Genomic DNA, 17497 nt, shown 5'->3' with positions numbered 1-17497 from the left:
GGGGGGGTGCCTGTCACTCACCAGTACTCTTCAGAAGTTGGATTCCAAAGCAAAGTCGATGTTCTTTGCTGCACCGTCCGACTCCTGACTCCAAGGAGGACCAGTCACTGGTCGCCGCACTGATCGCTCCTCACAGGCGCGCGGGAAGGAGTTGACGTCACCTAACGTGAGGTCAACTCCCTGCCTGCGCCAGCCTGAGCCGTACTCTGCAACGACCCGCCCCCCTCCACTAGCTGCCCAGCCAACGACATTAGGGAGGAGATACTGCCAGCTCTCCGCTGCGCTCCGGTACCGGAAACCCACGTACTGGGCGCACAGAGAGGTGCTGGTACTCTCCAGGGCAATTTTTGGAAGTGGCGGTACTGAGTACCGCCGCGTTCCGGCCCACTTCAAGCACTGTTTGTAAGGTGGATTACAAGTGGTTTACCGCACTCTCCAGTCTGACAATGTGAACAGAGCTGAATACATATCCCCTCTCCAAAAGGGTCACATGACCAGGTGTCCGCTACTCTTCCATGATTTGAGGACCGAGGGTCTAGTCCTATTTTATGGAGTTTGACTTCATGGTTAGTTATTTATTAAGGGCTCCTATGCTCTTTCTATAGGGGGTGTCCCCAACCTCGTCCATATGGGGTTATTAACCACCTCTGATCAAGTGTGGGTCATCTCCATCCCTTATAGAACCACTTCAGTAACCCTATGGGTGGCATGTCTCCCTCCATCAAAATATGGGGCCGACGTGTCCACCCTGGGGCATATAACAATCAGTTCAAGGTGGCCGAATCCTCCATTTGGTAAGAGGAGCACCCCTCCTCTATTCCAACCACTACTATCCTGTCCTGTCGGGTTGCAAGGTTACCCATCCCCAGGTTACCCTCCTTAAACCCAACACAGCCAGGCCTTCCCATTCAAATCAATCCCTTTTTTTTAAAATAATTAACCATATGGGTACTCAGGTTTAACTCAGGGTTACTGAAGTGGTTCTATAAGGGATGGAGATGACCCACACTTGATCAGAGGTGGTTAATAACCCCATATGGACGAGGTTGGGGACACCCCCTATAGAAAGAGCATAGGAGCCCTTAATAAATAACTAACCATGAAGTCAAACTCCATAAAATAGGACTAGACCCTCTGTCCTCAAATCATGGAAGAGTAGCGGACACCTAGTCCATATCATTTATCTAATTGATCCCTACATATCCTGTAGATAATGGACAGAATCGCCCCTTTTATAGCGGATGATGAATAGGAACAGACCATAGAAATGATTTCGCCTGGTGAGGGCACTTTATTACATATAGTAGAACATGCCACCTTAATTATACACGACAGATTGAAAGAAGAATCGCGGCGATACACTATAGAGAAAGTTGTGTGCTAGGTTGCCATGACGCCGGCTGGGGACACACTGCGCAGGAGCGGGGGACCTGACGTCGGGTCCGGTGGCTCCGTGTGTCAGGCGCGCATGCGCTGAGTTCGCACGGAGTGGCGAGGATGAGAGGCGTCTGGTTTCCATGATACGCACCCGGTGGAGTTCACCTGTGATTTCACCATCATCATGGTTAGGGCTTGTTCACACGACTGTGCCGTGTTTTGCAGTCCGCCTTCCGCAATCTGCGAAACGGAAGGGACGGCCCATTATAAAAACACCTATTCTTGTCCACAAAACGGACAAGAATAGGACATGACTTAGAATTTTTGCGGAGCAACGGGTGCGCATCTTTTCCGGGCCACATTGAAGTGAACGGGTCCGCACACGAGCCGCAAAAAAATGCGCCTCAGATGCGGAACCAAATCACAGTCGTGTGAGTGAGCCCTTAAAGGGGTTATCCCATCTTAGACAATGGGGGCATATCCCTAGGATATGCCCCCATTGTCTGATAGGTGGGGGTCCCACCTCTGGGACCCGCACCTACAAGGCGAACAGAGCAGAGAAACTTGAGGTGGGTGCACTGCGCATGCGCAGCCGCCCTCCATTCATTTCTATGGAGCCGCAGAAAATAGCCGAGCGCTGGCTCAGCTATTTCCGTCGGCCCCATAGAAATGAATAGGAGCGGTGGCTGTGCATGCGCGGTGCGCTCCCATTCACTTCATTGGGAGAGATGGGGAGCTGCGCCTGGTGGTGGACGGACCCCGGGAAACCCAGGGTCCTCCAGCCACAACTCTCCCCGGCTCCGTTCTCCTTGTAGGTGCGTGTCCCAGAGGTGGCGCCCGCACCTATCAGACAATGGGGGCATATCCTAGCGATATGCACGCATTGTCTAAGATGGGATAACCCCTTTAAAGGAAGGCTCAACATGAAGCCCCATCAGTTTTCCTGCTGGTGAGGTCCTCTTCAGGCATGGGGTTTATCTGATTTATATAGAAGTGACTATTTCCCATACCCCAAAAAGACCTTTTCCATCTATTATGTACTAGGGAGGATTCATACTGCTGAGGTCTATGTGATTTAGCCGTCTCTCACACCGAAATGGCTATTATCCATACTCCGAAAGGACTTTTTCCATCTCCTGTCAAGTAGACCTTCTCTTTCCTCTTCTCCTCTGTTTGACCCAGACCGCCATCACAGACAAAAAAATAATAATTTGTGAAGGTGCCAGCAAGATTTGAACTCGCAACCCCTGGCGCAGGAGATGATGTCTGGCTGTGTGGTGGTAGTAGTTGGTGGCAGTATAGTATGGTACCTGACGGACAAGGCGCAGGAGATGCCTGGCTGTTTTGGGTTTCAGTGGTGGCATGAGCAGACATGTTACTAGTGGACGGACCTAGAAAATGAGATTTTTGTGAACTCACCTGTAAAATCTCTATCTCGCTTGATTCATTGGGGGACACAGGACCGTGGGTATAGCTTGCTGCTGCCACTAGGACGCGACACTAGGCTGAAAACTGTTAGCTTTTCCCCTGCAGGCTATACCCCCTCCAGCCTGGAGAGAGCATTTCAGTTTGTGCTCCAGCAGTAGGAGAGACCAAATTAAAGTAAAAATCAACAGAAAACTGTACACTGTCATGAGACCGAACCAAACACAAGGTCCCAACAGACAAAACAGGAACCCCACTTGCCTCACGACAATATGTGGGTGGGTGCTGTGTCCCCCAATGAATCAAGCGAGAAAAAGCTTTTACAGGTGAGTTCACAAAAATCTAATTTTCTCGCTCATATCATTGGGGGACACAGGACCGTGGGACATTCTAAAGCAGTCCCCCAAAATTCTCCCAAACCAACTCTCTATGGAAGTCACTGAACTGCGGCCTGCAGAACCCTGCGGCCGAGAGAAGCATCCGCCGAGGCCAATGAATGCACCCGGTAAAACTTAGTAAAGGCGTGTAGAGAGGACTAAGTCGCTGCTTTACACAACTGAGACGCAGAAGCGTGGTGGAGGTGTGCCCAAGAAGCCCCGACCACTCTGGTAGAGTGAGCCATGATCCCGGGTGGAGGAACCTTGTCCCTGGAACGATAGGCCTCGGCAATGGCAGAGCGAATCTACCGAGCAATAGTCACCTTTGAAGCCGCCAAACCTTTACGAGGGCCTTCCGAGATAACAAACAGAGCGTCAGTGCGTCTAAAGGGAGCCACCACCGACAGATAGATCTTCAAGGCCCGTACTACATCCAAATGATTGAGGGAGACCTCCCGAGGATGAGAAGGCTGAGTCCCTCCTTGGTGGTTGATGTAGGCCACAGCTGTGGCATTGTCCGACTGCACCCTGATCGGACGACCCTGCAGAAGTGGAGTCCAATGGACAAGGGAGAGATAAATGGCCCAGAGTTCCAGTATGTTGATGGGAAGTTTGGACTCCAATGGAGACCAAGCACCCTGGACCGCCGTGTGGCGAGAACTCCGCCCCAACCGCGAAGGCTGTCGTCTGTTGTAATGATCGTCCATATCACTGGAAGGAAGGATTTCCCCGCCAACAGATGCGCAGACTCTGTCCACCAACCGAGGGCTGTACGTGTTTGAAGGGACAGCCGGATCCGGCAATCCAGAGAATCCGGGGATTTGTCCCAAGAGGACAAAATGGCTCGTTGAAAACACCTCGTGTGAAATTGAGCGAAGGGAATGGCCTCGAAGGAGGCCACCATCATGCCCAGCACCCGCATGCAATTGCAGATAGACGTATTGCGGCGTTTGAGTAATATGTGTATAGATCTCTGAATGTCCACGTTCTTGTCCAATGGCAGGCGTACCACGGCTGCACCCGAATCTAGTATCATGCCCAGAAACCCGATTTGTGTGGTGGGAGATAAGCAGGATTTCTGCCGATTGACTATCCACCCGAAGCGGGACAGGGTGCTCAAAGTGATCTGAAGACTCTACTCGCATTGGGAGACTGTAGATGCTTTGATCAAGATATCGTCCAGATACGGGAGGAGAGTGATGCCCCTGGAGCGCAGGAGACCCAGGAGGGGGGCAAGCACCTTTGTGAACACTCTCGGAGCTGTCGCTAGGCCGAATGGCAGGGCGACGAACTGGTAGTGACATGAATGAATGGCAAAACAAAGAAAACGTTGATGAGCGGGTGCGATGGGAACGTGTAAGTAGGCGTCTTGGATGTGTATCGATGCCATGAGTTCTCCCTGTACCAAAGAGGCAATCACGGAGCGGAGTGACTCCATCTTGAACCGTTGAATGCGGAGGAAGTGATTCACTATCTTGAGGTCCAGCACTGGGCGAACATCGCCTTCCTTTTTGGGTACTACGAAAAGGTTTGAATAGAAACCCGTAAATCTTTTGTGTAAGGGGACCGTAATTATCATGCCCCGTATGAGAAGGGACTGGACTGCTTGGAAGAAAGCAGCCGCCCGATCTGGATCCTTGGGCGGCTGGGAGAGGAAAACACGGTTGGGTGGGATAGATTTGAATTCTATCTTGTATCCTGATGTCACTACCTCTCGTGCCCAAGCGTCGAATATATGAGTTCGCCACATTTCCTGAAAAAGGAGACGACCCCCCACCTGTAAGGGTGGGGCCGCACCTTCATGCTGAGGGCTGTTTCCCGGGAGCGGAACGAGGCTGTTGCGCTCGCGGACCCCATGCTGGCTGGGGTTTGAAGGATGGGCCTTTTCGCTGGTCCTGATTGGGTGGCCTAGATGCAGGTGGGGCCGCCGGACGAGTGCCCGCAAACCTACGAAAGGACTGATAACGGGAAGATGTGACCCTAGGACGAAAGGAACGTTTCGCCTTGGTTTGCGGTAAATGGGTGCTTTTTCCCCCTGTTGCTTCTGAAATAATATCATCTAGCCGGGTACCAAAGAATCGAGACCCGGTGTTCTGCCGAAAGTCTATAGTTTGCCGAAAGTCTATAGCGGAAGTCACGTGGCGCGCTGCGCAAGCGCACAAGCGTACTTCAGCGAAGCATTCCTGCAGCACTGTGCGTGCGCACACTTAAGGGTATAGATTTCTTAAAGTGACAGTCATCTCCATTAAAATACAGCTCCATTAATCTACATTAATTTGTACCCTCGCGGGCTCGCTTCGCGAGCCACGCATCGGCCTCGGCCTCGCTGCGCTCGGCATTTAGTAAAACTAACTCTATGCCGTCATTGATAGTAAAGAAGGAAATGGATAGTAAAGAAAGAGATGGATAGTCTCTTTCTTTACTATCCATTTCCTTCTTTAATATCGATGGCGGCATAGAGTTAGTTTTACTAAATGCCGAGCGCAGTGAGGCCGAGCCCGATGCGTGGCGAGCGAAGCGAGCCCGCGAGGGTACAAATTAATGTAGATGCTGTATTTTACTGGAGGTGACTGTCACTTTAAGACGATGATTCGGATGATTTGTGGAAGTGCGCTTGCGCAGCGCACCACGTCACTTCCGCTATAGACTTTCGGCAAGCTATAGAGATCTGGCAGAACACCGGCAAAGGGAAATCTTGAAAGAGAACATTTGGAGGATCAATCCGCCGACCAGACTTTAAGCCATAGTTCTCGGCGGATAGATGCTGCGAGAACCGAGGAACGGGCGACCATCGTCCCCGCGTCCAGAGCCGCTTCGCATAGGTACTTTCCTGCCTGCGAAATTTGTACCGCCAAGGACTGGAGTTCCGCTGGAGGAAGATTGGTCGCAAGGTCTTGGTTCAAACGGAGGGCCCACTCCGAAACCGCCTTGGCTACCCATGCCAATGTGAAGATCGGGCATAAGGCTGAACCACTGGCTGCAAAGACCAACTTCGATAGCGAGTCAATGCGCCGATCTACTGGGTCCTGGAGAGAGGAGCCATCCGACCGGAATAGTTGTGTTCTTTGCGAGGCGAGCGACCGGTGGGTCTACCTTCGGAGGTGAGGCCCATTTTTCCACACAATCAGTTGGAAAAGGGTAGAGCAAGTCTAATCGCTTTGGGACAATGAAGCGCAAACCTGGCTGGTCCCAAGCCTTTGCGACAACGGCAGAAAAGTCGTCGTGTACAGGGAAGGACTTAGGGGTCTGCTTTGTATGCAAAAATGACACTCCCTGGTGGAGGGGAGTTCCTCCTGAACTTGGAAAGTGTCCCGGATAGCTGAAATCAGACTATCTACCATAGACGCAATCTGGGAAGACTGCTCCAGGTCCATCTCCGTACCTGAATCCTCAATCCCGACATCTGATAGTGCGTCACCTAAAATGGAGGACGTCTGAGATCGGGAAACGGGAGGGGGAGGGGATGCAGAGGCGTCAGAAGAGGAATCACAACCTGATCTGGGATGCTTGCTAGTAAGCTTGCTCCTAGTTTGTGCGCCTTGCGAAGGTGAGGGCTGCACTGTGGGTGATCTCTCTACCAAACGACCCAGTAATAAAAGGGTGGAATGGGAGACTTTGGAGAGGTCTTCTACTGCCCGGGACAGGGACCTTGCCCAGTCAGGTTCTCCACAGCCAGAGGGGTCTTGAACTCCTGTGGGTTGTGACAATATGGATGGATGGCTCTGTGGGGCCGCCTGACATGCAGAGCATAGTGAGAGTGACTGGCCACGAGGTAATTTAACAGAACATGAAGTGCAGGCATAATAAGTGGTCCTGCAAGGTACCTGGGGAGGGGTCTTGGCTGGGTCTGACATTGTGTGGCTTCTCTATGCTGGAGGGGGTAGCGATCTCCTACCATTAGAAGTCCCAGGTCCTGTGTCCTTGTGGCAAGGGAGCGCTGGAGAGGTCTTCCAGAGTGGGAAAAATAGGCTCCGCCTCCCCATCAGGAAAAATAGGCTCCACCCCCACGCGGGTCGTGTGAGGAAATGGCCGGGAAGAAGCCACGCCCCCCGCTCGCATGCTAGGAGCCGCCATGAAACGGTAAGGGGTTAATATAGCTCCGGACATGTTGCCTCAGGAGATGCCTGGAGACTTAAGAAGTGGAGTGGGGAGGAAGAGCGCTGAAGAGGGAGAGATCTGACCGCTCTCCTTGTAGTAGCAGAGCCGCTGCAGCCGCGATGCTGCCGACATTAACCCCCGCAGTGCCGTACCGCCGCCGCTGAGGATCTGAGGACGCAGGAGGGAGATCGCTACCCAGCAGACAGGGGTGAGGAGCTAAGGGAGGGAGAGAGGGGAGTAATACTCACCTGTCTTCTGTGGACTTCGCCCTTAGATGTTGTCCCAGCAGGGCCACCCAACGACCGCTGGCAGAAGGCATCAGGGGTCCGGGCAGGATAGGGCTGGTGAGTAGGTGGCCCTATTGCTGGTGGGAAGCAGGGGAGCGAGGCTGCCCTGGTCCACTTGTCTTCTTGGGGGGGGCAAGGCGGTGGGACAACCGACACCGGCTACCCTCCCAGGGAGACAGAGACGCCATGCGAATCTGTGCCCCATGAACCTAATAAAATAAAATAAAAAATTCCAAAAGAGCCACCCTGCTAAGCAGGGAGGTCTGCTTCCTACGACACTAAGCTAAAAACTGAAATGCTCTCTCCAGGCTGGAGGGGGTATAGCCTGCAGGGGAGGAGCTAACAGTTTTCAGCCTAGTGTCGCCTCCTAGTGGCAGCAGCAAGCTATACCCACGGTCCTGTGTCCCCAATGATATGAGCGAGAAATGACATTTCCTAATCAGATCTACCTCTGTCTTTTACCACACACCAAATCGCAATCTGTGATGAAAGAAACTAATTTCCTGAGCTACACAAGCAATATTCAATATTGTCCACAGCGCGATGCAAGAAATTGAATTACCACTGAAAATACAAATATTGAAAGTAAGTTTTCTCAAATACTCCCCAAAATAGTGTGTGATGATGAGCTGCTGTATAAAATGCAGAATTGGCACACCAAAAAAAAATATAGAAAAAGCCAATTTTGTCTGGCACTGCACTAAATACAGAGCGCGCGGTCACTAAAGTGTCCGATTTCTTTTGCGCAGATAGATTGAGTGGGGATTTGTGAATGTGATGCAGAGTATCAGTGACACGCACCGCCTGTGTAAATGGCTGCTATGACCCTGCCTGACACACTGTGCAGAAACTGCAGGAGCGACAGTGTAAATGGCTGAGACTCCCCTCCCTAAGCACACTGGGGGTCATTTATCAAACTGGTGTAAAATACAATTGGCTTAGTTGCCCATAGCAACCAATCAGATTCATCCTTTCAGTTTACACAGCTCTTTTGGAAAATGAAAGGTGGAATCTGATTGGTTGATATGAGCAACTGAGCCAGTTCTACTTTACACCAGTTTGATAAATGACCCCGACTATTTTTACTCCCAAAATCTATCTAGCTATTAAAGGTGTTGTTTCATCACAGCCATTGGGGGCATATCACTAGGATATGCCCCCATTGTCTTCTAGGTGCGGGTCCTGCACCTATATCGAGAACGGAGCCCCGAAGGTGGTGGAGAGCACACTGCGCATGCACAGCTGCCCTCAATGGGAGCGGTGGGCGGTCATTTTCCCTTCTATGGGGAGAGTGCCTGGCGGTGGCCGGACCGCAGTCCTCCAGCCACCACCTAGCGGAGCTCCATTCCCGATATAGGTGCGGGTCCTAGCGATATGACCCCATTGTCTGTGATGAGACAACCCCTTTAATAACTCTCTCTTCTCGTTAACTCTCTGCTCTGTGGATGTTTTATACTGATTATTAGTATCTTTAATATTTTCACATATAGGACGCCGCCTGGTCTCTTTTTTTCTTCCGCACAAGATGGCACCGTTCTGGGTATAGCTGTTCAGTGCTACAATCAAACATGATAAGGGTCCATTCACACGTCCGTATGTGTTTTGCGGATCCGCAAAACACGGACACCGGTGATGTGCGTTCCGTATTTTGCGGACATGCACATCGCCGACACTCTCATAGAAAATGCCTTTTCTTCTGCTCAATTGCGGACAAGAATAGGACATGTTCTATTTTTTTGCGGAACGAAAGTGCGGATCCATCTTGCAGAAGTGCGAATGGACCCTTAAAGGGGTTATCAGAGACCAAAACAGTCCCGTAAGGTGCAGGTCACCGCTGAGGACTGTGATTGGCGATGACACATGATGCCGGTGCAGAAGCGGGTGGAAGTGCCGTCCGGGAGCCACGCAGACCAAATCCAGCAGCGGGGATCGGGCGCTTGCGGTTCAGCTACAGCTAGGGGATCTGTCTTGGTCTCGGATAACCCCTTTAGGACGCGACCATTTTCCAATTTAGTTTTTTACTGCCATAACTTTTTCACAGAGTGCCTCTGCACCGCAAAAAGAGTAGGGCATGCACTACTTTGTTGGATGCGGATTGCAGACCCCATTCAAGTGAATGGGTCCTTCCTCCGAATACGGCAGCCCTACGGTTGCCAGTCCGCAGGGCGAGCCCAGCCGGCACACGTTCGTGTGCATGAGCCTTTATATAGTCTTATAGGTTTTGTTTTTACAGAGTTCCCTATGAGATCAAACTGTCCTGTTCTTTTGGGAAGGTAAGATGACAAATAGCGATTTTGATGTTTTTTTCCCCATTATGCCATTCGCCGAATAGGATAAATATTTTTATATTTTAATAGTATGGGCTTTTTTGCACGCAGTGATAACTATGATGTTTATTTTTTTTTTATTATGTATTTGAATTTTGAGAAAATAGTGTGATTTGAATTTTTAGATAGATATATATTTTTTTGTACACTTTATTATTTTTTTTTCAAGTTCCCCCAGATAACTTGAACAAGTAATCATTAGACTGCTTCTCTCATAGTCTCTAATACACGGGCAGGGTCTTCATAGGAACATAGCTGTGGCCGCCTTGGGTCATTCAGGAGCACCAAGGGGTCAGTAGGGGGAGCCGATGCATGGTCACATTTCACCAAGGCATCTGAGGGGTTAAATGTGTGCAATCAACGTTATCGTCACTCACATACATAAGCCCCAGGTGTCCGCTGTTGGTACTTGCGAGCGGCCACCGTATTTAAATACACACCCACCGACGTATGGGAAGGGGTTAAAGCACTGTACAATGCAGGGAGTCCCATTGCTCCTCACTAGCACAGGTCAGTGTAATGTGCGCGTCCGTTAGGCCATTGTAGACGTATGTGCCAATCTTTATGCAAAGCTACAAACTCCTAGCAAAACAGAAGAATGCCAACAGTTACTTAAAAAAAAAAAAACATGAAAAAATAGAGAAATAAACAAAGATATATAGAAAATACTTATTTTTTTTGGTCAACAATAACTCTTTATTAAAAGCAGTAAAAGCAGTAACTTTCACTTAGACGTCTACAGTAGAAAATATATAAAAATAAATATCAGGCACGGAGAACACACTGTACTCGGTAAGTATGTCACATTTAGAAATTTCATCTCCATTTTCCTTTAATTCATGTGGAACACCTAAAGGGTTAAAGTTTGTAACATCAGTTTTGAATGAGGGGTGTAGTTTCTAAAAAAAAGGGGAATTTTATGGGGGGGGGGGGGGGGGGGGTTCCAGTACATAAGCCCCTCAAAATCACTTTATAAGGGCTCTTTCACACTTGCGTTGTTCTTTTCTTCCGGCATAGAGTTCCGTCGTCGGGGCTCTATGCCGGAAGAATCCTGATCAGTTTTATCCCCATGCATTCTGAATGGAGAGAAATCCGTTCAGGATGCATCAGGATGTCTTCAGTTTCGGACCGGAACGTTTTTTGGCCGGAGAAAATACCGCAGCATGCTGCGCTTTTTGCTCCGGCCAAAAATCCGGAACACTTGCCGCAAGGCCGGATCCGGAATTAATGCCCATTGAAAGGCATTGATCCGGATCCGGCCTTAAGCTAAACGTCGTTTCGGCGCATTACCGGATCCGACGTTTAGCTTTTTCTGAATGGTTACCATGGCTGCCAGGACTTTAGCGTCCTGGCAGCCATGGTAAAGTGTAGTGGGGAGCGGGGGAGCAGTATACTTACCGTCCGTGCGGCTCCCCGGGGCGCTCCAGAGTGACGTCAGGGCGCCCCAAGCGCATGGATCACGTCATCCATGCGCATGGGGCGCTCTGACGTCATTCTGGAGCGCCCCGGGAGCCGCACGGACGGTAAGTATACCGCTCCCCACTACTACTATGGCAACCAGGACTTTAATAGCGTCCTGGGTGCCATAGTAACACTGAACGCATTTGGAAGACGGATCCGTCTTCAAATGCTTTCAGTTCACTTGCGTTTTTCCGGATCCGGCGGGCACCTCCGGCAAATGGAGTACATGGCAGATCCAGACAACGCAAGTGTGAAAGAGCCCTAACTGAATTGTTGCTTAAAAATAATGGTTTTGGAAATTGTTGAAAATTAGAAAAATTGCTTCTAAAATTCTAAGCCTGCTAACGTCCTAAAAAAAATAAAAGACATTTAAAAAGACGATGCCAACATGAAGCAGACATACGGGGAATGTAATGTAATAACCATTTTATGAGGTATCACTTTCTGTTTTAAAAGCAGAGAAATAGAAATTTTATAAATAAAGGTGAAATATATTGACTCAAATTTATAGACTCAAAGTCTTGAAGTAAAATATGTCACGAAAAAAAACAATCTCAGAATGAGGCACCATTCAGACACCCGTAATTTCGTTCCACATTTTGCGGAACGGAATTGCGGACCCATTCATTTCTATGAGGCCGCACGATATGCGGCCCCGCATATCCGGGTCCGCATTTCCGATCCCGATAAAAATTGAACATGTCCTATTCTTGTCTGCTAATAGGCATATTCTATTAGTGCCGGTGATGTGCACATTGCCGGTGTCCGTGTTTTTCGGATCCGCAAAACACACACGGATGTGTGAATGGACCCTGACTTGGATAAGTAAAAGCGTTCCAAGGTTATTACCACATAAGGTGACACCTGTCAGATTTGCAAAAATCGGCCTGGGATCTAAGGTGACAAATGGCCTCCTTGCTTGATTCTTTTATCTCCCGCACGTGTGACTTGTCAGACAATCCTCCGATTATTACGTCTTCACCTGTTCTTCAAGTTGTCTCCCTTCTCCGTTAGAACTGATTGATTCGATGGGTCAATCCTCCGCCTTATCTTCTTGCACCAGTGCACTGAGCTATTATATAAGACGTATACCTACACTTAAATACATGAATAAGAAGTGCAGCGGAAACGCCACTGCTAGGGGTCCCTTTAGGAGGGGAAAAAATTACTTGTTTTGTTGTGAAGCCAGTTGCATTGAAGCAACAAGGGCACAGGGCCCCTTTCAGTGATACTGTGGATGGTACCCAGGTGTAGGAATGCCCGAGTGGTGTAGGGTAGCCTATAATGTCCCTTAATGTTGTTGCACGTGTCGCGGTGCTCCTACCTGGATACGCTGGAACCTCTGGCGTTGGCACCGATGCAGAAAAAGGGGTAGTAGTAGGGGGATGAAGAATAAATTGAGTCCAGACCTTATGATGAAGTTGATAACAGCTTTAAGCTACTTTCCCACTGGCATTTTGGTTTCCGTTTGTGAGATCCGTTCAGGTCCACAACGGATCAGTTTTGCCCTTAAATCGTTCTGAATGAATAGGGATCCGCTCTGAATGCATCAGTTTGCCTCCGTTCTGTCTCCATTCCGCTTTGGTGTCCGTCTGATGAAACTGAGCCAAATGGATCCATTCTGACACACAATGTAAGTCAATGGGGACGGATACGTTTTCTCTGACACAATATGACAATAGAAAACGGATCCGTCCTCCATTGACTTTCAATGGTGTTCAAGACGGATACGTCTTGGCTATGTTAAAGATAATACAAATGGATCCGTTCTGAACGGATGCAGACGGTTGTATTGTCTGTGCAGATCCATGACGGAGCCGCACCAAACGCGAGTGTGAAAGTAGCCTTACTTGAATAAACTTTTCTCTGAACGATTAACAGGCTTTATCTTGGTTTCCAGCAGGCTTTGGCGTTAACTGTGGCAGGCAAACTCCTCTCTGCTACGTCTGTTGCTCTCTGGCTCTGCTGTGCTGACAGGATAACTGTGGAAATTAGCTTTAGCTACAGGCTGTACTTTGCTCTGTAATCTGGTCTGTCTCTAGCTTTGTCCAGGGAACACTTTACTCCTGGTCTCTGAGGCTTCAGGCTTTGGCCTCCTTATCCAGTAGAGCTGAAGGTGCTCAAGCTGGCCCAGACAGGGCTCGTCAACTGGGGTAAAACTAGACTGACTCCTCACTTACTGGTCCCTCCCTCTTAGAAAGAGCTAGAATGGAGAGAAGGGTTCCATTCTAGGTAAAATAGCTCTGCCATTTATGTCGCCATCTGCTGGTGAACCAGACATATTACATGAAAACATAAACAGTTTCAATAAAATAGATATGCTCAGTGTGACGCTCCTGCAATAAATACATGTGATGGCATCAGGTCAACCATAGGAGATAGTAGTGAGGCGCACAGGTGGTAACGGCACTCTGGGGCGTTACAGAAGTAAGGACAAGAAAAAAATACTGCTTTCAGAATTGAGAGAAGCTTAAGATAAGATAAGATGCCTTTATTGTCACTGTACAATACAATGAAATGTTGTTCGGAGCGATCCTAGATGCCATGGACAGAGGAACAAGAACTGACATTTAAACTAAAGCATTGCACTAGAAGGCATTACTATTCACAGCATATATATAGTAAGTGCTTACGAGTATATATACACCCTGATCAGACACCACTGCAGACAAGAGGTCATCATGGGGTCACGAATGCAGCCGTCACTTTCAGTCTGTGGTAGTTTCTATCCTAGGAAGGGGCAATAATCTCTGAGCATTTAGGAGACTGATTGCTTTGGGGTAAAAGCTGTTCTTCAGCCTAGTGGTGCGGGCATGTAGGGCTCTGAGACGCCTGCCAGAGGGTAGGGGAGTGAAAAGGCTGTGCCAGGGGTGTACATAGAAATCACTGGGCCCCATAGCAAGCATCTGAATTGGGCCCCTTAACCCCACCCCTGGCCCGCCCCACCTCCTGTCCTGGCTCCTCCCATGCCACAACCCCATTAATGAATCCCTAATGCCCCCCAAAATGCCCAGGGGGGGAAGGAGTAGGAGAGCACACTGTCCACTATGAGCCCCCAAAATGCCCAGGGGGGGAAGGAGTAGGAGAGCACACTGTCCACTATGAGCCCCCAAAATGCCCAGGGGGGGAAGGAGTAGGAGAGCACACTGTCCACTATGAGCCCCCAAAATGCCCAGGGGGGGAAGGAGTAGGAGAGCACACTGTCCACTATGAGCCCCCAAAATGCCCAGGGGGGGGGAAGGAGTAGGAGAGCACACTATCCACTATGAGCCCCCCAAACCCTTAATGCCCCCCAAAATGCTCAGGACACTGTGCTTTCCTTCTACTCCTCTCCCCCCTGGCCATTTTGGGGGGCATTAGGGGTTGGGGAGCTCATAGATGACTCAGGTGGGAGGCTCATACAGGACAGAGTAGGAGGATAGCAGCAGACTGTCCTCTATGAGCCCCCCTCCCTATGAGTTCTCTTGCTGCCTGGCAGTGGCAGGCAATGCTGCATTAATCTATCCCTTCCCGTTCCCATACACAACAACGGCACACCAACCAATCAATAGAGGACGTCCGGGACTCCGTTGTCCGGTCAGGAGTGGTCGGGCGGGCAGGCAGACCTTCAGTCTGGGGCTGGGCTCGGTGCGCAGAGAATGAATGGGTTTAAGCAGCGCCCGCTTTAGCTGCCTGCAAACACTGGCCAATCAGCAGCTGCCTCTTTGTGCTGCTGACTTGTGCTGATTGGCCAGTGTGAAAAGAGAACACGCCCGCAGCCTGGCCGGGAGAATCAAGTTCCTGCAGTTAGGTAGGTTAATACAAGACGCGAGGGGGGCGGGGGGCTCGCCAGTCAAAGGCAAGTGCCGCGGGCCCGATGCGCCTGCGCAACAGACTAGCGTATGTAGTGTACTACTAGTACTGGCTAAAATAAACGGAGGGGGAGGGGCCTTCCCTGCGCTCCGGGCCCCCCTGTGCAGCAGGCCCCATAGCAACGGCGTGGTCTGCCTATATTGGCGGTACGCCACTGGCTGTGGCCGGGGTGAGTTGGATTCCACAGCGAGCAGTGAAGATGTCATCCAGTGATGGTAACTGAGTACCAGTGATTCTGCGAGCCATTCTGATGATGCGCTAAAGCGAGTCTATCTTGTGCATATTACAATATTCATGTAATTCATAGTCCACAACTCTGTAGCAGCAAGACCCTGAGATGATGTGAAAGCTCTAAGATGCTGAAAATCAACCATTTCTCCAAAAGACAAAAAGCCCAATCGCCTGAAAAAGATAATAATAATAAAAAAAAAAAAAAGTCAAAACAAGATGTTAGGTAAAAAATAAAAACAAAACTCACAAAAAAAAGATAAAAATAATTTTAAAAAAAACATCCTTCATGATGTAATAAATGAACATGTGGATGAGCATTAGGGCTGCAGCTAACGATTAGGCTGAATGCACACGGCCGATAGCGGTCCGTGGTAACACGGCGTCATTGGTTGCTATGACGCCGTGCGCTTCCTGCTGCCGCAGTACAGTAATACACTGGTATGATCTATACCAATGCATCACTGTACTGCGGCGGCAGCAGGAAGCGCACGGCGTCATAGCAACCAATGACGCCGTGTTACCACGGACCGCTATCGGCCGTGTGCATTCAGCCTAATTTGAATAATCGATTAATTGTCGATATTTTCAGCGATTAATCGGGAAAAAACACCATAATGATTTCACTTGAAAAATTATGTTCAAAGACCATATTAAAACAAATTGTGGATGGCACTGTAATGGGGAGGGGGCATCCGTGGATGGCACTGTAATGGGGAAGGGGGCATCCGTGGATGGCACTGTAATGGGGAAGGGGGCATCCGTGGATGGCACTGTAATGGGGAAGGGGGCATCCGTGGATGGCACTGTAATGGGGAAGGGGGCATCCGTGGATGGCACTGTAATGGGGAAGGGGCATCCGTGGATGGCACTGTAATGGGGAAGGGGGCATCCGTGGATGGCACTGTAATGGGGAGGGGATCTGTGGATGGCACTGTTATGGGGAGGGGGACCTGTGGATGACACTGTTATGGGGAGGGGGACCTGTGGATGACACTGTTATGGGGAGGGGGACCTGTGGATGACACTGTATAGCATCTCAGTGTCCTCCACAGATCCCCCTCCCATAACAGTGTCATACACAGATCTCCCCCTCCCCATAACAGCCCCGGCCCCGCCGCTCACAGCAGTATTCCTTAACCGGCAGTAACTTTTACTTTAAATCAGCGCATCTTTATTACCTAACAATGAAGCTCAGGTAATGGGCAGAGCGGGCGGCGGCGTAACGTCACTTACTCACTTGACGCGCCTGCTACGCCCACTTTATGAATGGAGCAGGCGCGTCACGTGAGTGAGTTACGTTACGCCGCCGCCCGCTCTGCCTGTTACTGGAGCTTCATTGTAAGGTAATAAAGATGCGCTGATTTAAAGTTCAAGGACCCGCAGGCATAGCGCCTGACCGCCTGCATAGCAACGAATCTGCCGATTATTCGATAACGTTGATTAATCGTTGCAGCCCTAATGAGCTTGGCTACATGTATGAAAGAAAAGTTATGGAAAATAATGCACTAATAAACACAATAGATGCAAACATTATATAGGGACTAAGCCCTCACTCTCGATTAGGTGGCACATATAGCTGTGCGGGCTCTTCTTATCATTGGATGCTTGATGCTCAGAGGTGACTAGGAGCAGCACACTAGATGTCCAGGGTCTGCTCTCCTGAATATAGATGCCCATATGGCATAGGTAGGTTTAGAGTAGGACCTGCCTGACTGAGACCACCTTGGCGCTGGTAGGCAGGCAGAGAGGTGTTTTGATCAAAATATATTGGCTGAGAGTCAGACTTTATCCCATCAGAGTGAGGGCTTAGTCCATATATAATGTTTGCAAAAAATAAGTAAAAATAATAATAATATAAAAGAAGTTTTTTTCATGGTAAGATGGGACCCCCACTGTTCAAAAGAATAGGGGTCCCGGAGTGACATGCATCTCTATGGGACTGTGAAGATAGCTGAGCACTGTATTCTTCAGAAGAGCCACAGAGCTGACTAGAGCGGCAGCACACATGTACGACCACGAGCCCCCTAGCGCTCATAACCTCACTGATCAAATACGTATCGCC

General features: G+C 49.7%; 1 protein-coding gene across 2 annotated transcripts in view; it reads right to left on the bottom strand.

The window, feature by feature from the left end:
- Window positions 1-17497, bottom strand: part of LOC120981967 (pregnancy-specific beta-1-glycoprotein 9-like) — a 51041-nt gene that overhangs the window by 17548 nt on the left and 15996 nt on the right. The window contains exon 6 of one of the 2 annotated variants that reach the window (XM_040411785.1): window positions 15395-15606. The exons of the other annotated variant lie outside the window; for it this stretch is intronic. Coding sequence (XP_040267719.1) covers window positions 15571-15606 — 36 coding nt within the window. The 3' untranslated portion in view covers window positions 15395-15570. Of the gene's footprint in view, window positions 1-15394; window positions 15607-17497 lie in introns of those variants that run through there. 2 annotated transcript variants of the gene reach the window in all.

The sequence above is a fragment of the Bufo bufo genome, chromosome 11 (assembly GCF_905171765.1).
Source record: "Bufo bufo chromosome 11, aBufBuf1.1, whole genome shotgun sequence".
NCBI classification, from domain to species: domain Eukaryota; kingdom Metazoa; phylum Chordata; class Amphibia; order Anura; family Bufonidae; genus Bufo; species Bufo bufo.
This window is presented reverse-complemented; position numbering and strand designations above follow the sequence as displayed.